We start from the raw sequence: 26125 nt of genomic DNA on the forward strand, positions 1-26125 counted from the left end.
CAAAGCAGTGGTTTTCTTGCGACCTAGTGTTTTGTGATTCTTAGACTGCAGATTTGATTGGAGCATGCGGCGCAGCAGCGGTTAACCCGCAGCCACAGCGGTTACACCCACACCCGCTGTCATTAAGTATCCGCCGATATGCAATGCAATGCGATTAAGCCTCACACTTTTGTCCCTGCTACGTTGTCGTTGTCGTTTCCGTTGTCGTTATCGTTTTCTTTTGCCTTGTGTTTGCAAGTCTTGTTTCTGCCATGGACCGCGTCTCTCTCGTTTCTCGCTCGAGTCTCGAGGCCACGGTCAAGTTGCCGAATGTTAAGGCTGAGCCTGTGTCCTTGCAGAGTGATGGGGGAATCGGTTTGTCACTTCCAACCATGTTGGATCACAGTCGTTGACCTGCAACAGCTTTTCGCAAGACTTGGAAGCCGCCAGCGCTGCGGTCGCCAATCTTGATCATCACTATACTTCTGTGTTGGTCCTTGATTGCTATTCTTCAAGTGTTTTTAGTGCAAAGCCAGCGCGATGGCGGCGTTCTCTTTGCTGCAAGAATAAGCGCGCTGCCCTTTTCCCAGCAGTTCCTCTACCTGTACTTTCCTACAGTGCTCGCTGTTATTTTCAGCATATATTGGGCTTGGATTGACCTAGAGACCAAACGAATGGAGCCCTACTATCAATTGAGTAAGAAAGACGGAGCACTGGGCAAGGATTCGTTGCTTCTTGCATATCCCTTCGACTTCATTCCACTCGTCCCTATCAAGGCTGCTAAAAACCGGTCAGTATGATTCTGAAAACATCGTTCTGATAATGTAGCATTACCGACTGACCAATAACAGCCACTGGCCGGTCTTCTGGGGATCTTTGGCGGTGTTGTTAGTGACATGGGGGCTGGTACCAACACAAGCTGGTATTTTCTCTGTGGAAACAATCACCCGTTCAACAAGCACATCGTTTGATCGTTCAACATCTTATCTTCCCGCACAAGACCAGCAGGCCAACCTCAATATTCGCTATGCTCAATCCACCTACGGCATTGCTACACTCAACGAGACGCTTCCACCTTACATGGCTCGTAACTATACCTTGGCCCCGTTCAGACCAACAGCTCACGATGTCAATGTCGCTGGGAGTCAAGGTACTTGGTTTGGAGAAACGATTATGTACAGTCTCGATTTGTATTGCGCACCCGGCTCAGCCATACTAGACTCTTTTGGTAAATCACAGAGGATGAGATACGTTAGCAGCGGCGGATGTAATGTGACCTTGGGACTTACCGGTAATGTTACAGAGGGAGCCAATCCAAGAAAGGACGACTCTACAATCTTCCGCATCAAACAGTACATGGCTATGTATATCGGTTACTGGAACTTCAGCGGCTTTGCAGACTATTACTTGCAAGGCGATTGTCCAAAGGAGCGTAACGCCACATTCTATGCAGCTTTCACTCGAACGAAGAGCAGGGACGAAGACCCACCCAACAACGTGACCACGATTTTCTGTGAGCCAAGATATTACCAGCAGAGAGTCAACGCGACTATCGATCGGATCACCCAGAGACCACTCAAAGTTACAGCTCTAGAGGACAAGCAGCCTCTCAGCAAGGACATCTTTAACGCAACACATTGGGAGGCGCAGATTACCACTGGATCATCTGGCCGCGAAGTCAGAGGCAATTTCTTACCCATGAGCGCGGTTCCGGACTATGTGGAGTACATAGCAATGACGAACGTCAGCATTGGAACAGGATCGTCAGGTGTTGGAATAGTGCAGCGCATGGTCGGACTGTCACTTGCTGTCAGCGCACTCCCACTTGAAGACTACCTTGACTGGAAAATCTTGAGCAAATCCTACGCGGACGCATACCGATTATTATTCTCTCGTACCATGGTCGATATTCTGGGGGATGACTTCGCAACTTCGGAAGAAACGATGGGTCGCCAGCAATACACGACCGAGGCGGTTGTACTAGAGCCTGTGTTCGTCTACATTGTAGAGGGACTTCTCGGCGGTATATCCCTCGCAACCATCATGCTACTCTACCTCTCGATTACTCGGACGAGGAATTTGCGGTCGGACCCAAGCACTGTCGCAAGTGTCATGAGCCTTGTGGCGGACAATCAGCCTTTACTCGTTGGTTTCGAAAACCTCGACTGTTGCACCGCTTCGGAGCTCGAAGAAGTCCTAGGGCCACAGCGATTTCGTTTGGTGCATGATAGTCAACGCACTGGTATTGAGATCGTTGGCACTGCGGATACCATCACCTCCGCCCCACAGTCCACAACACTTCCGCAGTGTCAGAATACCGTACGAGGAATCGCAAAACCTGTCAGACCGAATGAATTCCGGCTGTGGACCGCCATTCCTTTCGTGAGTCTGTTCTTCGCCTTGAGCATCACGCTTGCCGTAATCTTCGTCAAAGCCAGGGCGAATGGATTGCCTTTGCCATCCAGCATTAGGCTTGTGCAGAACATCCTCGAAAACTACATACCGACTGCTCTGGCCACGCTGATAGAACCTATGTGGGTCATGATCAATCGGTTACTTTGCATGCTTCAACCTATCGAAGAATTGCGTAGTTGTAAGGCCGAGGCGAAGAACTCAATTGACCAGAACTACAATTCTTTGCCGCCGCAGTTGACACTCTTCAAAGCATTACGATCAAAACACTTTGTTCTCGCTTCGGTATGTGCTATGGCCCTTTTATCCAACCTCCTGGCGGTCGCTTTTGCTGGTATCTTCAACCAGGATCTTGTCGCCATACAGCGAGCCGCGACATTTACACCTCCTTTTGAGATGAAGTTTGTCTCCATCAACGGCAGCATCGGTCCATTAACGTCGCAAACCTTTGGCTCCCTCGAGCCGTCTGGTGCATACCGCGGCGGTAATTCTCAAGACCAATTCCTTATCGCCGAGTCAAACTTCTCCAGGGGCACCCCTCTTCCTTCCTGGACTGATACAAAGATGTTCTATCTACCATTTACGACGGCCCCCTCGACCAACGAGACTGTTGATCATGAACAAGAGGCTGAAACTGTAGCCTTTGGTGCCGAGTTGGATTGCGAGCCATTGCAGGATGGCGTCGATTACACAGCGGCAGTTCGACGAGAAGGCAATTCAGTCTTCTGGATCGATTTCAACACTACAACGCACTCGAACTCCAAAGCGGATGTGTGTCCAGCCACTGCCTCGATGGCTCTGAGATTTGGTCCTATAATGCCAGAATTTACTCCGTTCGAAATGAAGTGTCGTCGCGGCCCTATTGCGGCTGAAGTTGTTCTTGCCCTCGACGCTGCTGTCAACGCCACGCAAAGCGTAAAAGATACATGCATGACCACAGTGGTACTAGGCTGGATAAGAGCCTCTGGTGGGTCGTGTGAAGTGCCCCCGCTCACAAACCTGACAGCACAAAACTCGTTATTCGTGCGATGTCGACCAAGACTCGTCACGGGTAGAGCGACCGTCCGTACTGATGCAAGTGGTCGACTTCAACAGCCAGCCCATGGCTTCAAGCCATCGATGGATGAGGATCTAACACAAATGTTCACCAACGACCCTGTGAACCTCATTGGGCAAAGTAATCGCTACTTTTTCAAGTTCTTGCCCGGCGGCTGGCACAACGACACCAACGCCGACGATCCAATGAACTATTTTGCAAGCCGGGAGATGGACAGTCGGCTCATTGACCCCAACACAGGAGTACCAACATTAGAGGATGTCACAACGTCGTTTGGAAAGGCGTACTCGAGATTGTTTGCGATTTGGCTCGGAGCCAATAAAGAGAAGCTATTGGTTCCGCGTAGTGATCAGACTCAGGGCTCAATTCCAGGCTGGACGGTGTCAACCGAGCGACGACTCCTTCTCTCCACCCCGATGTTCGCCATTTCCGAAGGCATCCTCTCTATCTATGCTATTGTAGCCATCATCGTCTACTTGCGTCGTCCTGGGCGTTATCTTGCACAGATGCCGACATCAATAGCCACAGTCATCAGCCTATTCGCCGCAAGTGCTGCTGTGCAGGATATGAGGCAGACTTCACAACTGGACAGAAAGGGCCGCGCAGACCATCTCAGGCTTCTTGACTCACGCTATGGGTACGGCAGCTATGTTGGGGGAGGGGACGGACGGGTGCATATCGGCATCGAGAAGACACCGTTCGTCAGGGTCAAGTCGAAGACCGCCTGGTTTGATCAGAAAGGCCGCAATGGCACTACAGTGTGATTGTCTACAGAAAAATATCACACGACACACCATGCTAGAGTCCCCTTTTTGCTCGCCTGCACATGGCCGATGTAATAAGCACAATTCAGCCTCTTCCACAATCACACTGAGCGAGCCGTACGTCGCGATCCGACTCCGCGCTTCTTTACTTCATGACTGGATAGCCGGAGATGAACAGTCAGGGTTTGCTTGGGTGACCTGCGGATGTATCCCGCCCTGCCGCAGCGGGAGAAAGCGATCTCTCACAGTCAACTAGTCGTTAGACCATACCAGAGGCGAGTCATATCCGCTGCCGAAGGCTGGTCTCAACAAGGCCGCCGAACAGGAAAGTGTGACTTTTTCAAAGCCGTGAAGAGGTAGGGCTAGGCAAATAATCAAGTGCAGATGTGCTTGGGTTCGCGAAGGCCAAGGCTTGGGAGTTCGCTGTTGAGGCAGGCATGAGGGGCGCTGCCGCGGTCGTGCTCCTGCATGCCTCTCCCAATCCAACTTTGCTATGACTGACGGCGTCATTATGCATTTACCGACCTACTGTAGGTACTCCACAGTGTTCTGCATCCTTCCGTAACCCACGAGTTCGCTGGTAACGATCTTCGATGTATCGCGATGGAGACCGAACGTTTCGTTTCGCGCAGACGGTCAGCCCCCGCTGGCTACGGTTGCATGTCACTGTTGAACCCACTGCAATCAGAGACAAGCTTTGATGGTGGGGCGAGCGCGCCGTCGCCCAAGCTGATCTTCACTCTGGTCAATCATCGTCACGACCTTTACGCTGCGTCGATTTTAATGAAACAAGGTGACGATGCTAAAGGCGGTAAGCGCAAGCCAATCAGGCCGTATCAGCGGGCTCTCCAGCTTTTCCCGAGCGTCCAGGCGATCCGCCGACCACGCTGCGGCGCAGTCACCCGCACCAACTGACTGGGTTAGGTACTGCTGCTGATCATTCATGCTGTCTATTTGAAGTTCCTTTAGACATGGGAAAGAGGGCGAGACTGCGGACTACATGGGGCAATCGATATTCAATGCTCGTACGAAGCCGAGTGGCAAAAGAGATGGCAACCAAAAATAAGGACCACACGCGCAGGCCGAGGGGCGGTGCACATGAAGCATCAGCGCTCCAGCCATGCCTCCCCTGCGGTACACGCATGCTGCGATCTGTGACACGACATCGCTCCACCGAACCTCAGCGGTCAGGTTTGCGCTTGCGTCACAGTCGCGGCGGTAAACACGATTTGTACGACGGCCCAGGCACTGCATGTGTCGCAAGAGCTGACTTGGTTCGTTGTCGACTGGTGGTGAGCGCAGGAGCCGTGTGCGCTGAGATGAGCAGCCCAACGAATGAGATCGCGAAATGTGGTGTTTGAGATTTAGCTTCGAAGCGATCGCGCTCGACACCAGACCTGACTCGGCTTGACTCCCTTTATCGATAGGCCCGGATACGACGACATGCAGGGCCCGGACGTTAAGGGCAAGGATCCCGCCAGCAGACGTCAGGAGACGTTGTCCACTCAGACGCCTTCCTGAGTCGTCATCCGCTCTTTGTTTCAGAAACAATTCCCATCTGAGGGCTTTACAGCCAATGAGAATACTGATGTACCTGCCCAGCGTTGCAGAACCTGAGCCGTCTTCACAGTCCGCTTGCTGTTACACTGCCGCTAGACCGCGACGGGCGCCAGAGCCGGAAGGCCCCTTCAATCAATCGTTGCATGAGAGGCGACCCCTCTTCGATTAGCCTGCGCACTTTGACCATGATCCGTTGTGGCACCAGCTGCTGGTTCCCTTGCCGGCCTGCACACGAATGCTGTATGTACAGACCGCCACACGCCAGCCCGCCTAAAAAGGTGGGTATCAGGATATATAGCATGTAGGGGGCGCGCCTCTTGTTCCACATCGCAGGTTCATCACAGCAGTTCTTTCAGCTTCGTCTTCTATTACATATCTTGCCTGTGGCAGATATCACATTCTTTCAACTGAAAGTTGTTTGTCAAAGAGCTAGTCTCACTCAAGCATCGTGCCCCATAGCACTCAAGACTTTTCGGTATGTACTCACTCTCCTGTTTCGGATGGGTTTTGGACAGTCGAGTTGTTATCTTAACCCTTTCCGCACACTGGCCTCCTGTTCATGCCCAGCATTCGATCGATCTATTGTCATGGCTTCATCCTACAAGAAATGTTACTGATACTTTGCAGAATAGCTCGATAGCAACTTCAGACCACACAGTCACTACAAACCACACAATCGTCTAGCCGGTCTAGCGATTACAAGAAATATCCAACTCTTCAATTTCCCCACACACAAACAACAATATGTTCTCCAAGGCTACTGTGCTTCTGGCACTTGCTGCCAGTGCTTCCGCGCACATGACCCTCAACTACCCCGTCCCGTACGGCAAGGCTACACTCAACAGCTCTCCCCTTGTCCCTGGTGACTGGCCCTGCAAGCAGCGCACTGGTGTCTACGAGGTCAGCGAGATGAACCAGTGGAATGCTGGTGAGACCAAGGAAATTTCTTTCACAGGCTCTGCAGTTCACGGTGGTGGCTCATGCCAATTCTCCCTGACAACCGACTCTGAGCCTACAGAAGCCTCTCAGTGGAAGGTCATTCACAGCGTCGTCGGAGGCTGCCCCTCCAATGTGTCAGGAAACCTTCCGGACAACGAGAAGGGCAGCGGTGCTGCTATCTTCCCTGTGACCATGCCCGAGTCCGTCCCCGACGGCCTGTACACATTTGCGTGGACCTGGTTGAACAAGGTGGGCAACCGTGAGTTCTACATGAACTGCGCTCCTGTACAGGTTGGTGCCGAAGGTGCTACTGCCTCCTCCGCCAACGCTGGTGCTGCTCTTGCTGCCCTGCCAGACATGTTCGTCGCCAACCTTCCCGACACTTCTTGCACGACAAAGGAGAACGAAGACTTCAACTACCCCGAACCTGGCCAGTCTCTTGTCGATGGTGCCAGTGCCGATCTCGGCGACACTCTCTCCGGTGCGGGTTGCGCAGCTATGACCAAAATGGGTGCTGGCAGCGGATCAGGTACACCAACTCAGGCTCCTGGAGCCGGGTCGTCTGCGCCCGCTGCTACCCAGCCCGCTGCCTCTGCGCCTGTTGCCTCTGCGCCTGTTGCCTCTGCGCCTGTTGCCTCTGCCCCAGTCGCCTCTGCCCCAGCCGCCTCTGCTCCAGCCGCCTCTCCTCCGGCTGTCTCTGCTCCTGGTTACTCTGCCGCTCCCGTCGCTTCGGCATCGCCTGTGGTCTCTGTTCCTGGTATCTTCGCCCCCGGTGCCTCCTCCGCGCCGGCTGCTTCTGCACCCGCCGCCACTCCAGCCCCTGTGGCTTCTGCAGCTCCTGCCCCACCTGCCGCCTCTGCCGCACCCGTTTCTCCTCCTACTGGCGGCGACTGCACTCCATGCACCAACGACGGTGCTGTTGTCTGCATCGGCACCAGCTCTTTCGGCCTTTGCAACCGTGGCTGTGCCGTTGCTCAGCAGCTCGCTGCTGGTATGGCTTGCACGGACGGTAGCATCGTTGCTGCTGCCAAGCGCTCTTTCCCTCGCGCACACCTTCACAAGCGTCACGGCGCAGGCCTCCGTCTTCGTTAAATGCGAAGCACCTCATCGCCTGACGATTGTCTTTTTCATACAAGGGTTTACGGTGTGATGGTCACGACACGCATCGCATGGAGTTGGTTTGGATTGGATACCCGCCCTGGCTAGGGTCTGGAGATGGGCCGGTTATTTTGCTTGTTTACACCTTCGGGTTGGCACCCTCGCTGTCATGGCTTGGGCTTTCTTGGACAGACGTTCATTCTTGTTGTATATTCTTCTTCTTTCACGCTGCGCCTTGATGGCCGGTGTGCCCTTTTCATGCTTTTGAGAGCTCTGTGATAACCTCGACACCCACATACGTACCATCTGTGTACAAATAGATCAGAATCATAAGATACATTCTCTTCCAACACGCCTCTACTGCATATTACGTGATTTCATTACGATTCTCAAATTGGCGCTTACTTGAATATGTCACTCGCAGTCGTTGCACCTCACATCTACCAGTAAACGGAGAACTTCAGCCTCAAATGACTGCAATCATAGCACAACCCACACAACATTAACCTACATCAGAATTTTTAGATTAGACGACGCACTGTCTCTTCTGTGTGTATTGAATAGCTGTTGTGCTCCGTGTCGAATACGTTGCCAATCAGTGATACCTCATCTCCGACAGGGGTCACAATCACCTTTACACAGTATTTAATCATACATAACGACGCATTAAGCTTGTTTTATTCCAGAAGCCGACATACAGATATTGCAGCTATCCCTTGGGCGTTGAGTACAGTGTTTTGCTGTTCAGCTGCTGTGACCAGGCAGGCAGTCTATGACACAACAACGACTACCAAGTCATGCAGTGTGAGACAGTGAGGAACAAGCTTATGGAACAGCCAGAGGCATGCAAGCAGCACGGCCTCGAACATGCTGTCATCTGTGTGTACTGCAGCGGCCCCATTGGACAGCCTCACGACCGAAGACTTGGCATTAAACCCCTCAGCTCGATGCCTATTGTGCAGTACCTAGGTAGGGTTAGCTACATACGCCCATCAAGCCGCTGCAAGCACGCGACGAAGCAGACACCGCTTTCGCACACCTCCTACGTATATTCTTTTGTCGCCAGTCAGCGTCCGCAAGCCTCGGCCCTCCCCTTTGCGACCCGTTGCCACTCTCAGGGTCGTGCGCCTCTCCGCCCCACTATCACCGCCTCGCGACCTCTCCTCCACAATCTTCCACGCCCACAGCTCCCGGTAAACATTCCACCACCGTTTGCCCATTATGGAGAACAGCAACCAGGATGCCGACCAGCAGTCGTACATGGACAATGCCATTCGCGCAGTCCAGCAGAAGAAGCCGGTGCCTGAGATCGACTTTACCCTGCACACCATGGAAGACGGCACACAAGTCAGCACTCAGGAGCGAGTCTGCAAAGGTATGCTCGTCAACAAAGCTCTGCAAAGCTCTCTAGCTTGCACAGCTCCTTTGCATAAGGGCCGCCTTGCAACATGACGCTGACACGTTGTGACATTCAGACGTGCAAGCCCCAGCCTTCCTCCCTCCTACCGACGAGCAATTCTTCTCGCCCCAAGATCGCACAAAGCCCAACATTCAATTCTTGAAGCAACACTTCTACCGTGAAGGTCGCTTGACCGAACAGCAAGCGCTGTGGATCATTAAGAAGGGTGCAGAGATCCTGAGATCAGAGCCCAACCTCCTGGAGATGGACGCCCCTATTACGGTCTGTGGTGATGTTCACGGGCAATACTACGATTTGATGAAGCTTTTTGAAGTCGGTGGAGACCCGGCAGAGACACGCTACCTGTTCTTGGGTGACTACGTTGATCGAGGGTACTTCAGCATTGAGGTAAGGCAAGCAACATCAGATGGTAAGCACATGCTAACACGAGCAGTGCGTTTTGTACCTTTGGTCACTGAAGATCTGGTACCCCAACACGCTCTGGCTTCTGCGCGGTAACCACGAATGTCGCCATTTGACCGATTACTTCACATTCAAGCTCGAATGCAAGCACAAGTACTCCGAGGCTGTCTACGAAGCCTGCATGGACGCCTTCTGCGCACTTCCTCTCGCCGCTGTCATGAACAAGCAGTTCCTGTGCATACACGGTGGACTGAGCCCTGAGCTCCACACTTTGGATGATTTGAAGAGCGTATGTGGCAAGATTGGTCTGCATGTCGGCGTTGCTAATTTTTCCAGATTGACCGGTTCCGCGAACCTCCCACACACGGCCTCATGTGCGACATCCTGTGGGCCGATCCACTCGAGGAGTTTGGACAGGAAAAGACCAACGACTTCTTCATCCACAACCACGTCCGTGGTTGCTCGTACTTCTTCTCGTACCCCGCCGCGTGCGCCTTCCTCGAAAAGAACAACCTACTCTCGATTATCCGTGCGCACGAAGCACAAGATGCTGGATACCGAATGTATAGGAAGACAAGGACCACTGGTTTCCCCAGTGTCATGACCATCTTCAGCGCGCCAAATTACCTCGACGTGTACAACAACAAGGCTGCTGTTCTCAAGTATGAGAACAACGTCATGAACATCAGGCAGTTCAACTGCACTCCTCACCCATACTGGCTGCCTAACTTCATGGATGTCTTCACATGGTCTCTGCCTTTCGTTGGAGAAAAGAGTGAGTGTCTACCAGCTATGGAAAGTCGTTTGCTAACCGTTTGAAGTCACCGATATGCTCATTGCAATCTTGAACACATGTTCTAAGGAAGAGCTCGAGGAAGAGACACCCAGCTCGCTGGCTTCCGGGCCGTCTTCCCCGCAGCCTCTCGCCAACCTGGACCCGGACTCGACGGAGTTCAAGCGCCGTGCTATCAAGAACAAGATCTTGGCCATTGGCCGTCTTTCTCGCGTATTCCAGGTGCTGCGTGAAGAGTCCGAACGTGTCACTGAGCTGAAGACAGCATCCGGAGGTCGTCTGCCGGCAGGCACACTCATGCTTGGTGCGGAAGGTATTAAGCAAGCTATTCATACCTTTGAAGACGCTCGCAAGGTCGACTTGCAGAATGAGCGTCTCCCACCTAGCCACGAGGAAGTCCGCAAATCCCAAGAGGTACACCGAGAGCAGGCTCTCGAGAAGGCTACCAAGGATGCAGAGAACGACAAGGAGCTCGGCAGGGTTGCACGAAGAATCAGCATGTAAGTGGTCTCTCTAGTGCACCACAATTTCCATACTGACAAATGCAGGTCTTCTGGGTCAAGGCGAGGCTAGGTGCCAACTAAGCTTTTGAGGCTGAGCGAGTAAACTAGGTTCGCCGATCTTGGTGTTTGGTCTGGCGTGGACTTCAATGTTATCTGCATACCATGCTGGCGTTGTGCAAACTGGCGGCGAGACCTAGAGGAAACGACTTTACGATGTCCGGTAGTAATTTACTAGCCAAGTGCCGTGCTTTGGACGAGCCGGTCTTTCATTGAAAATATATCATCACTTGCACACCGAATCTGTGGGTTCAACCTGTGTGAGTTCAGCAAACATATATTGGCCCGAGCTTCAGCGGCCCGGAGATGAACCGATCCATCATGTTCAGCATCGCAACTCTTCCCCACAGCAATGCACATCTTCAAGCCCGATGCCTCCATGGGTGGCCTCTGCGCCGCGATTGTCGTCGCTGACCAAAGGACGAGCAATTGAACGATTATCGCCAATTCTCCGCTGTCGTCATGCAACACCACGGTCGAACCTCCGCGTGCGCTCCGCATCAACACATGTTTCGCCCACAGCCATAAATCTGCGGCCTAACATCCCGCCACGGAACAAGGAGCTGTACGACGCGCTTTCGGCGCTTAGCGGAGCTGCAGAGACTTATGTCAACATAAGTCGCCTGCAATTGGCGCTTGGTGGGCTTGCGGCGCAAGATGCTGTCACGAGGGTTGCTGGTAGGTTTCGCGATGCTCGCAGGAAGGCATAGCTGACAAGGAATACAGTACTTGGCCTGAATAGCCAGGTCAGCGCCCAGCGACTTGCGCGCCTGCTTCTTGCAGATCCACTCGGGAACGAGGAAGGGTGGGAGACAGAGCTTGAGAAAGCTGGTGGTGGCAACGAGGGGGCGGTGCTACTGAAGTGAGCGCAACCGCTCAGGCATGATCCAAAGGGCCACGCTGATATCATTTAGGTTCGGGGACGAGAATGACGTACACCGTCCGACACCGCTGTACAAGGTCCTCTCTGCGCCCTCGAGGGTTCTACGAGCGCATAACCTGGAGATTCTGGTCTCGACGCTGAATGTCAATACCGCGAAGATGCTGACGACTGCCTCTACGGAGAGCTCGGAGGAGTCGGTGCTGGTACCCAAATTGCAGGCTACTTCCGCACGAGGGACACCAGTGCCCTACCCGGTGCACAAGACATTGGTAGTTGGCGAAGGACTTGACAGCGCGCTGGCGTTTGGCAGGTTTTCTTCGGATAGCTCTGAGGACATGCGCAGCATAATCAAGGTGGCCGTGGATCTTCCCGCACCACAGGAGGAGGCAGATGCAGGCGCGCAAACGGAGAGCACAGTGATCAATGTTGATATTGCAACACAAGCACTGGCAAGTTTCCGCGAGTCGGTGGCGAACTCGCAGACATTTGAACGCGGTTGGTTCAGAAGCGGTTTACCTACCCTCTCGAAATGGCTCACAACCGACCTGCAGCCTGCCGAGCCGATCAGGCCTGCCATGAAAACCCTCATATCCTCCGTTGTCGACGATGTTGAAGCAAAACTTCTCAAGGAAGACACAGCACGTTTGGCACTTCTCGCATCGATACCCACCGACCGCGAAGCCACAGCAGCGATTGCCAATGCCTTAGACGTCTGGGCTGAGAAGAGTCACACCGAACTCCGCGATGAATTAGACGAAGCATTTTCTGCACGGAACTGGCACAAGTTGTCATGGTGGAAGCTCTTTTGGCGCGTCGACGACGTGACCATGCTCTCACAAGAAATCATCGAAAGCCGATGGCTTATCAGCGCTGAGAAGAGTAGCATCTTCCTTGCGGGGCGGATGGCGCAGGCTGGATTCCCTGAAGACCTGCCGAGAGTGGCTGTACAACACGACATTCCGGTCACAACAACAGAAACAGCACCCACGCTCATCAACCAGCCAACCAACCTTTCGACCGAAGTCAAAAAGCCGCAACCCTGGTCCGACAACATCGCGACAGCGCGTGAGGAGCTCGTCGCTGCAAATGTGCCGCCATTACAAGCGCTTGCTCAGCGTCTCATTCTGCAAACCATGTCCACGACCTCGCTCTCCAGCGCCTTATCTGCACTACTCTACGTTTCATCGTCCTTCTCCGTGTTCGAAGCAAGTGCTGTGGCAGCGCTAGGTCTGACCATCTCGCTGCGTCGCATGCAGAAGCTCTGGGAAGGCGCGCGAGACAGCTGGCAAGGGACTGTCAGAGAGGAAGGCAGGCGGACACTTAAGGCTACCGAGGATCTTGTGAGGTTGATCATACGGTCCAAGGATCAGGGCAAGACGCAGGTCGACCAGAGTGCGGTCGAGAGGAGGCAGGCGCGAGAAGCGGTCAAGGCTGTTAGAGAAGCGTTGGCAAACATGCATAGCCAGCGGGAAAGCGATAAATAGATTTGAGCAGTGTAATAGTATTGCAAACTAAAAGGATTGAACGAACGCATCACATGTCTTCTTGTCGTTAGCTGCGAGCGCATCGCAGGAAGGCGCGCACGTCGGCCCTTCTTCAAAAACTTTCGAGAACTATGTCAGTTTGGAGTTTGATCTTCACCTATACATCCGGACACCAGTCTCAGTGAACCATGCAGCAGATGCATGAGTTCTAGCGCGTATAGGAGGCGATTGTATTAGGGATTGTCGTCATGCAGACTCACTGTTGCGGCTGACGCCCCACTTTTCCGTCCGGCTCACGAGCCTTAGGCAGCAGAAACGCATCACTGCTCCATAATGATGCCGGTCGGAGAGTGGTCGGCAGTCTTCAGTCTCTAGTTCCAATGGAGCGATGCGCCGTGTGCAACGATCAAGAGAAGACGGATGAGGACGATGCGCGCCTAACATTCGACGTTACACCTGCGGTACTCAGCCACTCAGCCTTCGTCGACCGCTGCGAGTCATGTCTGGTAATCCTCGAGGGCTTCCGTCAGGGCGGACAGACGCTGTATCAAAAAGACTTCCAGCGGCTGGCCCGAACTATCACCGCGCGATGTTGTGCACAGCAAAACGGGCGTGCTGACACGCTCGTCCTGGAGACGTACTTCTATGACGATCGTCCGAAATTGGAGCTCGAGCTCTACAGTCTCCAACCGCACTGTACGTCGATCCATATCTTGGTAAAATGAGTATTTAGATGCCCGTTCAAGCTAATGACGATGATCAGCCTGGAAAGCGATACTGCCTCGATCTACAACTAGCGGACACCCCTTATCAGCTGCGTCTTTGAGATGGATGCGAGCACGGCTAAGTGAGTGTGGCAGACTACATGGCGCATGCAGAGGACCCACAAGAACATACCTACCCAAACGCGTGATCTCCATTCGAAGAGATGTCGAAGGTGAAATCAGTGTTCGTCTTGTTGAGCCCAGGGCCGGCGATCAAAGTGCATACATCGCGCTCTCGCACTGTTGGGGGAACAGTCAGCCGTGTGTGACTGCACATGCCACTTTGGAGAACACTGAGTCCACGCTCGAGCATAGGAAGAGGGGCATTCGCTGGGATGATCTACCGAAAACCTTCCAAGATGCCATAAGGATGACCTCTCTGCTTGATATCGACTTCATATGGATCGACTCACTTTGCATTATCCAGAATGACAAGGATGATTGGGCCACCGAGTCCGCAAAGATGGCTGACATATACGAGTACGCTTCACTCACCTTGTCAGCAACGGCCTCGGCAGGAGACTCATATGGGTGCTTTTCCGCATCGTTCAGCACTTCACGCAGCCTTCCGATCAGTCTACCTGAAGACGTCGGCACCTGCGAGCTGGCTGTTCGGAAACCCATTACGCATTGGAACACGATCGGGCAAAGCGAAATGCATGCGCGCTTTCCTCTGATGAGCAGGGGTTGGGCTTTCCAGGAGCGGCTACTTTCTAGACGTGTTCTACATTTTTCCGAAGAGGAATTGGTGTGGGAGTGTCGAGAGCTCACTACTTGCGAATGCGGCGGCATCGGTGAGCAGACAAGCCCTGCAGGGGCCTTTCACGAAGCTACCAGAATCAGCGAGGATGAACGACAAGATGTTGCGGGGAGCAGAAGACAGGTCGAGGAAGATCTCAGCATTCGCCAATTTCAAGAAGAGCAGGTCGACAAGTTATGGATATCTAAGAAGTATGGTCTACGAAGACGGTCTGCCAGATCTAATGACTGGCTTCTGGAGCCGAGCGAGTCAAATCCTGTTCTTCCACCTTACCAAGAATCAGATCCTTGGAACGATACATCACAGATGCGAGAATGCGCCAATTATGTCTTCGACTTCCATCGCATTGTAGAGAGATACTCGACACTGAATCTCACGAAACGGTCGGATCGTCTGCCTGCCCTCTCTGGTCTCTGCAAGCGCATACAACATATTCGCGGAGAGTACGCTGCAGGTCTTTGGATAGAATCCATAGCCTTCGATCTGCTATGGCGAGTCGAGCGACTCAACGTCACATCGAAAACCGCAGTGCAGCCTGACGAAGACTATTGCGGACCATCATGGTCATGGGTTTCAGCAGATGACCCAGTTGCCTATTGGCGCAACATCATTAACTTCCATGACCCCTCGCGGCTCTTCAGACCTGCATCGACCGGGGAGGCAGACACACTACAAACAAAGCCTTTCTCGCGACCCAAATGTCTCGGCCGAAGCCTCCAAACCGACAGCGTGCTCGTCAAAGTCGCCGAAAAAGGTATGAACCCCTTTGGCCGCGTCGCCTACGCTGTACTCAAAGGCTCCGCCTCAACCACGACCGCCAACTTGCGCTACACATACACTTCGTCCTGGCACGACGGCACCTACGCGCTCGACACGAGCCGATACAAACTCACGCTCGGCGGCGAAGGTATCATCGAGCTACAATTCTGGGCCGACTATGTTCTTGCTGCTGAGGGCGCGCGACATATTCCCAATGGAACTGAGCTCACGCTGTTGCTTGTGCATCCGCGCGTTTGCCTAGTGTTGGTGGATACTGGACAAGGGTTCTCGAGCGTGCCGCAGTATCGCAGGGTGGGGATTACGCGGATATCCGATGATATGGTGGATCGGTATAGGATTGACTGGATGGAGTTTTCGGAGGTGGCGGCGTTTAGTATTGTCTGAAGATGTGTGGCCCTGTGGTGTCTTGGTGACGGGGAAACCGGTTTTCTGGAAGTCGAGCTTGTAAGTTCCATGGCTTTTCACTTTGATGGAGATGTGCTACTTGTGTATGAACGAGCGGATTACAGGAGAAATGGGTTTGTTGCTCCTACCAAATTAATGCTAATGTTCTTTGCAACTGCCATTTTTGGTGCCCCCCACCCGAAAAACAGCGGTCGCAAAGAACCAAGAATAACCTGGTTTTGTGCAATACATGCGATGAGATGGTTCAAGGTAGTCTCAGCAGTTTGGCCATACAACTTAGTGTCAGTCAGGTGCATCCGAAACGGTCCTTTATCTGCAGTCGGTGGACCTGTCAATCTGCTGTCATAGTTTCCCCTCACGTTCTTTAGTCTACACCCTCGGCATCTTGCCCGAGGTTCTACACAACGACTTCAGTCAACCTCCTGGCATGAACACTAAAGTAAGACTTCATCCTCGAATGCTTTGTGTTCACTTCGACCGTCTTAGCATCCAAATTACCCAGATTGACTTCTTCCAGGTATCTCCTGTCCTGTTCTGCGCTGCAGTGTAGCTCGACGTCTAGTTCGGCAGATACTGTGGGGAAGCAGGGGTCCCCGAAGCCCACCGGCTGCAGTGTCGCTGGGCATCCGTAAAACAGCCGAAAGGATTGACGACTTGCCCATGGTGATAGCCATGGTGCCACAAATTAATATACCAAAAGACAGCACAGCTGACACGGCCACACCAATCTCCATCTAATGACCAATTGCATGCGGTTGAACTCTGCCATTAGGCTCAAATCCGCCTCTATGGCCTATATATCATGTCCTGACAACAGACACATTTGAATGAGACACTGCAATTCCAACAACCGCCTCAGGATTCAACATGGTTTCATTCACTACCCTACTCCTCGCCTGCACGGCCGCACTCGGCGTGTTCAGCGCCCCCCTCGACGTCCTCACCGATATCGTGGAGCGCGAAGATGCTAACATCACGGCCCTCGACAAGCGCCAGACAACTAGTAATGGAGAAGGCACCCATAACGGATACTTCTACTCGTGGTGGTCTGACGGTGCCGGCTACGCACAGTACACCATGGGCGAGGGCAGCCGGTACTCTGTGACATGGCGCAACACAGGCAATTTCGTAGGAGGCAAAGGATGGAACCCCGGCACGGGACGGTAAGTCCACTTCTAATTCAATCCCACCTTACCTCCAACCCACTTGTACCTCACATCCACAGCCTAGTCGCAACATTCCCGCACCTCACCTAACAGCTCCTAGCACCATCAACTACGGCGGCTCCTTCAGCCCCCAAGGAAACGGCTACCTCGCCATCTACGGCTGGACCCGCAACCCCCTCGTCGAATACTACGTCGTCGAGAACTACGGCACGTACAACCCCGCCAGCAGCGCGACACGCAAAGGTAGCGTCACCACTGACGGCGGCACCTACGACGTCGCGCTGTCGACGCGCGTTAACCAGCCGTCAATTGATGGCACGCGTACGTTCAATCAGTACTGGTCGGTCAGGCAGGCGAAGCGCAGCAGCGGCAGTGTCAATATGCAGACTCATTTCAATGCATGGGCGGGATATGGGATGCAGCTGGGCAGCCACTACTATCAAATTGTGGCGACGGAGGGTTATCAGAGCAGTGGTAGTTCGGATATCTATGTGCAGACGAAGTGAGGCGGTTGGGTGGGGATAGGAGTCGGGAGGACCTGGGGAGGATGGGTAGTAGCGGCTTAGTAGGTCAGAGATCGGAAGTCTGTCAATTAAATTGTGGATTTGAGTGAATGTTCTAATGTTTTTTTCTTGGATTTATGGTATCTGTAAGTAACTGAGATCTGTCGCACTTTACAAGAACAGACTACCCGTAAGCTTACTGTAAACTGAAAGTTTAGTGTCTTATCAGGGACAAAAATATTACCACCACCAATTGACTGCTCGAAACAATTTAGTCCCCTGCATAGCATTCCGTTTAGACCCCTGTCAAGTTGTACGGGTCGTAAGCCGGCAGCGTAAAGCGATCCTTGAACGTATATGAACGCTCAACCTGCTGCCTCTTCTTAGTCTGCACAATCGTGAAGAGATACGTGACTTCTGCGTGAGGAACTTGAAGCTCGTAGCTAATCTTCTTCCTCCGAGGGTTGGCTGGCACGTCGAGCGTCATCGTGATTTTCTTGCAGTTCACCGTGATCTCGGCAGGGCGAAATTCATCCAACAAATATGGAGGATTCGCTGACTTGAGGTCATGATATGGTAGTCGGATCCCGCGATTCCCCTGCTCTTTGCTCTTGACGAGTATGAGGCGGAGTTCGTCAAGGTAAAGCGGGTACACGTTGTGCATTGTGTCCAACCAACCATTCACTACAGGCACATGTACCGTCACGTTACGGATCCAGCCAAAGAGCGGGCTGGGGAGTCCATATGACAGCTTGTGAGGGCAGTCTGCAAGTTCAGGCTGGACGGCCTGAGGCTCAAGCGAAATCCGCATGGTCTCCGCCTGCAGAAATCTCTGCATCTCACGTGCTGGTCGCAACTCGTTGATCATGTCGTTGTGCAGTAGTCGACAGGAGAAAAAGGCTCCGTTCCACTCGACGGTGTCCGGCGAGAGCGACATGTAGCTGCAGATCTGAAAGCGGAGCTCGGTAGGCAAGCGAAGGAGCGGGCTCTTTTGCTCGCTTATAACAGGGCGGGTATAGACGCCTGCGACTCGGTCAGTTACAGTCGCTTCAGGAGAGTCGTTTCTATCAGGTCGAAGGTCACCCAGTTCCACCAGATAACAGACTACACAACCACTTACCAGAGCCGGTGGATTTGATTATGAGAGACATAGTGATTGACTTGTTGATATAATGAAGTAGTGTGTTGGTGTTCTCTGCAAAGAGGTGTAGCTGTCGGTTACACGGTGGAAGAGCAAGTACGAAGTGAAAAGTCCGTCTCAAGTTTGGTGCTAAGTCTTGAAGGTCGAGCGCTTTATATATGAATTCATTATTTTCTTCCAACTTCTTTCCAAATTATGTGTCCAAGGCAACCATGATAGAGTTGATGAATTTTTCGTGTTAGCAGTCGTCCAGGAGAACAGCTGCAATAGCGAAGGTTCGATCGAATTTTACCCAAAACCTTTACCCAAAAGCGAGCTTCGTACAGCACCTAACGTTGGTTCACAATGTAGCGAACGAATTACAAGCGGGTCGTTTTTTTGTAAATAATGACGTCACATGTCGGCGTGAAGTTTGGTTGACTAAGTGCCCGTGAGAACTTTCTCCAGCCTCCCTTCAACCTGTGTAAAACTGTTAGCAGTTCGCGTTGGTCCCTGAACCACAAAATATGACCCTCTCTGAGCGCATCCAATCGTGACCGCGGTACTTCTTATCGCTGATCAGAATGCCTGACTTTCTTTCCGGGACACTGCCCTTTCTGGACGTACGCGCACAAAGCCATGCCTATGATGTGTGGAGACAGCGTGAGATGTGTGAGATTTAACATCAGACGGCCAATGTGGTTGCGTGCCAAATGAGCTGCCGTCAGCACTAGGCCCACAGTGACCCTGTTCCAGGTAGTGCAAACTTTGGCAAAGTGGGCAATTGTCAGCAATACAGGTACGTGGTATAAGTGAGCTTTAAGATCGAGTTTTCATGGTAACCACAGAAACCTCCACGAAATTGCAAAAGCTATCATGGCGTCTCGTCGATTTCTCATCTCAGCGATTGTACCGCTTTTCGCTATGCTGGTGTTGCAGATCTACCGTCCCAGCCTTTTGCAGCTATCAAACCTCAGATCTGTTTTCTTCGATGAGCTACCTGCACGCTCAGATACACTAATCGTCATATCCGCCTTTGCACATTGGTCGCACTACGAGAAAATGGCAAAACTAGCAGTCATTCTTGCTGAAATTGGCTACCCAATCATCTTCATTACTGGTCGCATATTTGAAGAGAACGTCAAAGCCCTTCATGCTCGGATCGAATTTCGCCCGCTGATTGGCGGCGATGACAAGATGAGCCCGGAAGACCTCAGCATCTATTTGTCTAAGGAGCCAGGGCAAGAACAAGAGATGTTCATCACTAAAGTTGCGCTGATTGGAAGTATGAAACCTACACACGAAACTCTACAACAAGTCTTTCAAGAGTTCCGTAACAATTACGGTGACAGCAAGCCGTTGATTTCTCTGTTCGATACGCCAGTTATTGGTCATCACCCAATATTGCTTGGTGCTCCCGGTATCAAACCAGACGCGAGCATCGTCGTCAGCTGTCACCCTTTGATTCTGAACTCGAACGATAGCTATCCATTCTACGTCGGAAAAGCACCACATGTTGGCCCAGATGCAAGAGCTGTCCACCAGAAAGCCATTCTAGACCAGCAAAAAGACTACAAGACCGCCACATTTCGTACCTGGTATCAAGAAGCCTTGAATGAACATGGTGCCTGGACAGAGCGGTACATAATGGACTCAATGCACTCTGTAACGGATCAGATACTAGCTCTCGGCGTGCCCGAATTCGAATTTCCTCGCAGCGACATTCAACCCACCGTTCACTACTTTGGAGCGATGAAGACCATCAAAAAGCTCGGCGCTAAAGGTCCGGCTCTGCCCAGCTGGTGGGGTGACGTGATTGAAGCGAAGCAGCAGGGGAAGAGAATCGTTGCGGTAAGCCAAGGCACGGTGGAAACGGACCTAAGCAATCTTGTGCTGCCGACATTGGAAGCACTGAAACACAGAGACGATGTGTTGGTCATTGCAACTACTGTAGAAATTGAGCCAGCTGATGTTAAAGACCTTAACGTGCCACACAACGCACGAGTGGCAAAGTTTGTGCCTTACGATCTGTTGCTTCCTCTTGTAAGCTTAGCGACCCCATCACATTCTCTTGACTGACAAGCGCTAGGTTGATGTTCTTGTCAACAACGGTGGCTACGGTGCTGTCATCCAAGCTCTGGAGCACGGCGTTCCTTTGGTCGTTGGCGGAGAAGGTCAAGACAAAGCTATTACCAACGCAATCGTGCAATGGTCTGGCGTTGGGATTCACGTTGGAGGCCGGTCTCCTGGCTTGGAGAACATCCGTGCTGGCATTGAAGAGATTCTGGTAAACGAATCGTATGCGCAGAAAGTCAGAGAGATGCGCAAGAACTTCAAGAGATACGATGTTGGAACTGTCGCTGACGGCGTTGTTCAAAGCGTGGTCCGCGATTGGGCTGCAAAACGTCGATAACGGCTGGCCGGCTCAGATACCGAAGAAATACTACAGGTTCTCTCTAGAGCTCAACTACCAAGTCTCTCGTAACTAGCTGGCCCCGTTCTGGTCGTAAGATTGATTCCCATATGTATACCACTCGGAGCAACATAGATTGTCTTCTACTGGGGATCTCAAAATACTCATTCTGTGGAAACATTTATCAAAGTAAAACCTTTACAGGTTTAAGCAACCATGAGGCTGGATGGTCACTTTTCAATACGAGGCAGGGTTTTGTGCTGGAATATTGACGATGCAAGACTCTGAAGCGAACAGATAGTATGGACAGTTAGGTCAGCTTGCGTATGCTGCTCACGACGGCCATTAATAATGTCACAAGCTTTTCATCAGGTGATTATAGTTGTGAGTGAAGATATCCAATATTCGATGATTTAATCCCCGCTATCGGAAGTGTAGCAACTTCCCTTCGTATGACTTTGAAACCCTCTAAACCCTGACTCATGCGCTGAATGCTTCGTAAAGCATACATGTATAGGGTGCCGTGATAATTCCTGACACCTAGATGTCTACCATCTTTAAGAGAGCCTCGACTTCTTCAATGACCTCCGCGATACATTTGCCAGCATCTATGGGCAGAACATCCACCTCGTCCTCTGATGGCGCGCTGTAGATGGCAAGTTGGCTGGTGACCATCCTGGACTTCATGAAGTGTGAGCCACGATTCTGAACCCGACGCACGAGCTCGTCCTTCTCAGCTTGAAGGTCCAAGAAGATGACTCTCACATGATGCTGCTCCAGAACCCGGAAGTTGTTGCGGTACTGCTTTTTCAGCGCGGAGCAAGACACGATGGCCATTTCATAGCCCAAGTCGTTGATCGTCTCAAGCGCGCGCTTGTTCAGTCTGTTTAGCCAAGGTGCACGGTCGTCATCGTCAAGCGGAGTACCCGAAGCCATCTTCTCGACAGCACTGCGTGAGTGCAGTTCATCCCCCTCAATGAAGGGTGCTTTGAGAGTGATGCTGAGATGCTTTGCGACGGTCGACTTACCACTTCCACAAGGGCCAGCAACGACAATGACCTGTTTCTTCTTCTCAGCAATGGCAGTGGAAGGCTGCTTCCAAACACTGGACATGAACTGGTCGACGAAGGTTTTGACGAACGATGCATCGAGTAGTGACGTATGATGTAGAGTGGGCGACCATTGACATGCAACTGCAGTCTCGTAGGTCATAGGTGAGCCAAAATTCGTCTGGTCGTACTCAGAAGCGAGAAAGTTTACCAGCTTGAAGGCTGCACCCACGTCGTCGCTGGACTTGCGCAGGCGCGCAACCCATTCCTGCGGCTCAACTTCATCAAACTTAAGCCTAGCTTGACGCAAAGCAGGAAGAATTTCGTCCGTCCAAGAGAATTTCTTCGCTTTAGCAATGTTTGCAACAATTGCTCCAGCATCGCTGAGCGAAATTTCAGTAATGGCTCGTGCAACAATGTCTACTGGAGTCCAACTCGGGAACTCTTGCAGCCTAGGTAAAACTCCAACTGTGAGTGCTGATTGTATCATGAGAGGTATGGCTTCATATTTGTTCCAAACACCATGAACAGTGTCGGCGACAATCTGATCAACCCGGAGCACTCGGGCTTTGATACCCTTCTTTTGGGCAGCCGCTTCACAGAGTTGCTCTGCGACACACTTACTCTGTGCATAACCCGTATCCTGAGCCCAATCCAAATGAGCGACTTCTTCGGGTGCTACTTTGCTTGAGCACCGTGCGACGGTACTGACGCAGGAGCAGAAGTCGAAAGTTGCGTGTCCTGGGGTAAGGCTGGCGAGACAGAGATTGATGAGATGGTTTAAACCTGCAATGTAGACCTTTTCAAAGTACTGGAGGTCCAACTTGAGGTTGACAGCCCACTCGCAGTGGATGATGTTGGTCACCTTCTGAGTAATCGTAGTGTACGTCGCGGTGGGTAGTCCTAGATAAGCATCCGAGAAGTCGGAATGTAGTGCACTGATCTTTGCGCGCGCCTTCAGAGATAAGCTGTGGTAAACCTTACGCTGGATAAGCGACTGCGTGACCTTGCGCGCTGCATCTTGGTTGTCATCTGCGCGGACAAGGCAGTAAACAGTCTCAACATCGGTACGTGCTACCAATTGCGCAAGCACATGAGCGCCGAGTAATTCAGTAGTACCTGTCAGAACCACAGTCCGCTTGCTGACACTTTTGAAGTTACTGTACTTGAGGAGAAGCTCCTGCATAGTGTCTTCAACTGACATGTCTTCTTTTGTAACTGTAGTGCGGAGACTGTGCATGTGAACGCTACGAAGTGCGATGTCTGAGTATTTGAGAATAGTTCTTTGACCAAGCGTATTGTTGATGTCTCAGGAGCGTTCTCGAGGATCAAGATAGAGTGCAAAAGACTTAAGCAGAGCGGGAGAAAGAGGCAATTCGAACGACACCGTCTATTCCCGAGAGTGATCTGGCAGCAATAGACTGGTCGAAAATGCCTGGGGATCAAAGGCTATTTATTTACCTTACGCTGTCAACAAATTATTTGCGTTTTCGAGCTCAGAAGCAACCCGTTTGTAGAAGGATTGTCCGACGATGATCCTCTTGTCAGTCAGGGAAAACTGGCAATCATGTGTTAGGCGACAATAGCATGCGTTTCAACGATTGGGTTTGCTCGTGCAATTAAGGGCGAGATGTGGTTGTGATACCGTTGCTTGACAAGCCAATCATCGCTGGAGTATAAGCTAGCAATGGTCAGTGCCTAGCAAACCACTGTCTCAGTAGCAGTTTTGGGCGAACGAGTTGTTAAGACTGGCTTGGACTCGTGCCGTTTATCAAGACAACAGTGTGCTCAAGGATTGCAACGTATCTCCAATGTTCTCGATTGTTGAGTGTGTTTCGGATGGATCCTTTCCTGCGTGTATAATGCCGCACTGGCGGCAGAGTGTATTTGAGCCTTAGGATAGAGCGTTGGTGATTCGCGAATATGGTTCAGAACATCATCACCTTCGGATCGAAATGATGCCACAAGCCGACCGACCTCGATGTTACGCTGCGTCAGTCGAAGATGATTTCACATTAGAAACGTGACTCACGCCCTGTGATGACCGACAAGTATGACACCGTTATTGACGAGCAGGGTACCCGATTTGTCTGGACAGAGACTGATGTCATACATCGAACCTTCGAGCTGTCGTAAAACTGCAATATCTTCTGCTGTCACAAGGAGCTTTAGGCTCGATAGACGCCAAAGAAGATCTCAATGTAGTGTTTTCCACAAGACTGAAAGTAGGTCTTGCCGTAGACTCACGTCCTCTGTGTGGACGTATGTTCACGAGTAGACAGCGTAGAAATCCCCTTATAGATACTGTTGATGTGTTACTGAGGTAAAGTGATGAAAGCTTCTATGTCCTGGTGAGTACCATATCGTAAGCCTCAGTACAACTCTTCTAGGACTGATGTATAGGCTTGAGATATCAGAGTCGATTGGTTCCACATGACCTGGCCACTCTCATCATTGAAGACTTGACGCTGTCCGCGATGTATGGAGACACAACGTAGGTGATGTCAGAGAAGCGACCCTCTACTTCAAGGCCTGTTGACTCTAGCGAGGCTAATCCGGATTATGGTGTTGCATTTGCTTAGCAATTCTTGGACCCAAACGCGCCGGCGGGAATACATGGTAAGTACTGTAGATCTCGGGCGGGAAGAAGTTGTCTCTCCCACCATAGCAAGGTTTGAAGGCGCACGAAGCATTTGCACAGAACTCATTGACTGAGTAAGAATCAAATACAGAGAGTCGATGTTTGTTACCTGCGTTCTGCATCACGCGACGCGGCGCTTTCCCACATGCATGGGCCACATCGTAATGAATGTCACCGGCGGTCACAAGTCATGCAGGGCTGCTCACCTGATCAGTTTGTCTTCTTTGTCTTGCAGATGTCGCGGGCTTGGCCACTCTCTGTGTTTACCGACAAGGGACGGTTCCAAGAGGAGATACTATTCCCATCTTCCAGTTGAACTGTTTTCGGAATGATCGGTGATTGCGACTCCAGCCCGCTCGTGCTGGTCCTACTTCGTAGCAGAAGATGTTGATTGACAGCTGGTGAAACCAGCGAGTCATCGGCGGGTCCGCCAAAGTTCAGCCCTCGTCTAACTCCCAGCCGATCTCGGCCTAGGCGGGAAAGTCGCGCAAGAGTTCAACCGTTGATTGCCCAGAACGGCAAGTTTGGAATAAGTGTCGAACCTCCTGCGGCAAAGCTTACTATGTTCCCCGTGTCCGGCAAGGAATCAAGATGTGGGCCGCTATCAGGGCGTATCGTGCTTGGATAGCTTGGAAGTTGGATGGTTGCCGCGCCCCGCACGTCAGGGGTTTAGCGTGCACCCAACCTTCCCCGCAGTTTCCGTTGTTCAAACAACAATTGAACAATCACTACGGGGTCCCAGCGTTACCTCGGATCGAATCTACATCGGAATGAAGTCTATTCAAAATGCTGTCAGGTCTTTTTTTCACGATCTCCGACTCCCTAAATTTTGCTTCTCCTACCACAAGACTGAATCTTTACCTTTTCACCGTGGGATCTCTATCATCATCTCAATACCTGACCCAATATATACCTCACAGTTCCGCTTCTCATGGTTTAATCTAAGCCGTCGAGTGCATCGTTATGGATGAGCACTTTGGCATTAATAGTGGATAACTGCTTGCCCGCTGGCGTAGTACATATACATCTTGCTAATCAACAGCGTGACAGCGTGCATGCTACAAAACACTTACGGGCTCAGGTATGTACCAGAGACGTGTATAACAAGTTCAACGGACGATAAATATGCAGCAGGTTCCATCAGCAACCCAAGGTACAATATGTCTGAAGAGC

General features: G+C 51.8%; 10 protein-coding genes across 10 annotated transcripts; 8 read left to right on the forward strand and 2 right to left on the reverse strand.

Annotated features, from left to right (window-relative positions):
- Nucleotides 1–151: 151 nt before the first annotated feature.
- Nucleotides 152–4338, forward strand: C7974DRAFT_125364 (uncharacterized protein). Its single transcript, XM_046135239.1, has 3 exons — nt 152–354; nt 403–769; nt 831–4338. Exons 1-3 carry the CDS (start codon nt 252–254, stop codon nt 4210–4212), a joined length of 3852 nt encoding a protein of 1283 aa, XP_046000067.1. The 5' UTR covers nt 152–251; the 3' UTR covers nt 4213–4338.
- A 356-nt stretch (nt 4339–4694) lies between these two features.
- On the forward strand, nt 4695–5966 carry C7974DRAFT_125406 (uncharacterized protein). Its single transcript, XM_046135240.1, has 2 exons — nt 4695–5023; nt 5137–5966. The coding sequence occupies exons 1-2, from the start codon at nt 4816–4818 to the stop codon at nt 5571–5573; spliced, it is 645 nt and encodes a 214-aa protein (XP_046000068.1). The 5' UTR covers nt 4695–4815; the 3' UTR covers nt 5574–5966.
- Nucleotides 5967–6260: 294 nt separating this feature from the next.
- On the forward strand, nt 6261–7869 carry C7974DRAFT_125423 (uncharacterized protein). The gene has a single exon (XM_046135241.1). It carries the CDS (start codon nt 6517–6519, stop codon nt 7801–7803), a length of 1287 nt encoding a protein of 428 aa, XP_046000069.1. The 5' UTR covers nt 6261–6516; the 3' UTR covers nt 7804–7869.
- An 832-nt stretch (nt 7870–8701) lies between these two features.
- C7974DRAFT_387758 (Metallo-dependent phosphatase-like protein) lies at nt 8702–11347 on the forward strand. The gene is made up of 5 exons (XM_046141209.1): nt 8702–9184; nt 9285–9616; nt 9663–9920; nt 9968–10406; nt 10453–11347. Exons 1-5 carry the CDS (start codon nt 9031–9033, stop codon nt 10926–10928), a joined length of 1659 nt encoding a protein of 552 aa, XP_046000070.1. The 5' UTR covers nt 8702–9030; the 3' UTR covers nt 10929–11347.
- Nucleotides 11301–13459, forward strand: C7974DRAFT_125515 (uncharacterized protein). Its single transcript, XM_046135242.1, has 3 exons — nt 11301–11662; nt 11711–11846; nt 11899–13459. Exons 1-3 carry the CDS (start codon nt 11356–11358, stop codon nt 13349–13351), a joined length of 1896 nt encoding a protein of 631 aa, XP_046000071.1. The 5' UTR covers nt 11301–11355; the 3' UTR covers nt 13352–13459.
- A 272-nt stretch (nt 13460–13731) lies between these two features.
- C7974DRAFT_305848 (heterokaryon incompatibility protein-domain-containing protein) lies at nt 13732–16039 on the forward strand (the record flags this gene model as incomplete). The annotated part of the gene is made up of 2 exons (XM_046138045.1): nt 13732–14051; nt 14431–16039. 2 exons carry the CDS (start codon nt 13732–13734, stop codon nt 16037–16039), a joined length of 1929 nt encoding a protein of 642 aa, XP_046000072.1.
- A 389-nt stretch (nt 16040–16428) lies between these two features.
- On the forward strand, nt 16429–17735 carry C7974DRAFT_125562 (beta-1,4-xylanase precursor; the record flags this gene model as incomplete). Its single annotated transcript, XM_046135243.1, has 3 exons — nt 16429–16499; nt 16578–17223; nt 17327–17735. The coding sequence occupies exons 2-3, from the start codon at nt 16928–16930 to the stop codon at nt 17730–17732; spliced, it is 702 nt and encodes a 233-aa protein (XP_046000073.1). The 5' UTR covers nt 16429–16499; nt 16578–16927.
- Nucleotides 17736–17838: 103 nt separating this feature from the next.
- Nucleotides 17839–19118, reverse strand: C7974DRAFT_387765 (uncharacterized protein). Its single transcript, XM_046141210.1, has 2 exons — nt 18850–19118; nt 17839–18752 (listed from the first exon to the last, which is right to left on the reverse strand). Exons 1-2 carry the CDS (start codon nt 18878–18880, stop codon nt 18025–18027), a joined length of 759 nt encoding a protein of 252 aa, XP_046000074.1. The 5' UTR covers nt 18881–19118; the 3' UTR covers nt 17839–18024.
- Nucleotides 19119–19698: 580 nt separating this feature from the next.
- Nucleotides 19699–21633, forward strand: C7974DRAFT_387767 (uncharacterized protein). The gene is made up of 2 exons (XM_046141211.1): nt 19699–20892; nt 20939–21633. The coding sequence occupies exons 1-2, from the start codon at nt 19726–19728 to the stop codon at nt 21260–21262; spliced, it is 1491 nt and encodes a 496-aa protein (XP_046000075.1). The 5' UTR covers nt 19699–19725; the 3' UTR covers nt 21263–21633.
- A 169-nt stretch (nt 21634–21802) lies between these two features.
- On the reverse strand, nt 21803–23614 carry C7974DRAFT_448895 (male sterility protein-domain-containing protein; the record flags this gene model as incomplete). Its single annotated transcript, XM_046145685.1, has 1 exon — nt 21803–23614. A coding segment is annotated over one exon (1812 nt), but the record flags the coding sequence as incomplete, so codon positions are not given.
- Between the last annotated feature and the right edge of the window lie 2511 nt (nt 23615–26125).

This window comes from Boeremia exigua (assembly GCF_020726555.1).
Source record: "Boeremia exigua strain MPI-SDFR-AT-0100 chromosome Unknown C7974scaffold_3, whole genome shotgun sequence".
In the NCBI taxonomy this organism is placed as follows: domain Eukaryota; kingdom Fungi; phylum Ascomycota; class Dothideomycetes; order Pleosporales; family Didymellaceae; genus Boeremia; species Boeremia exigua.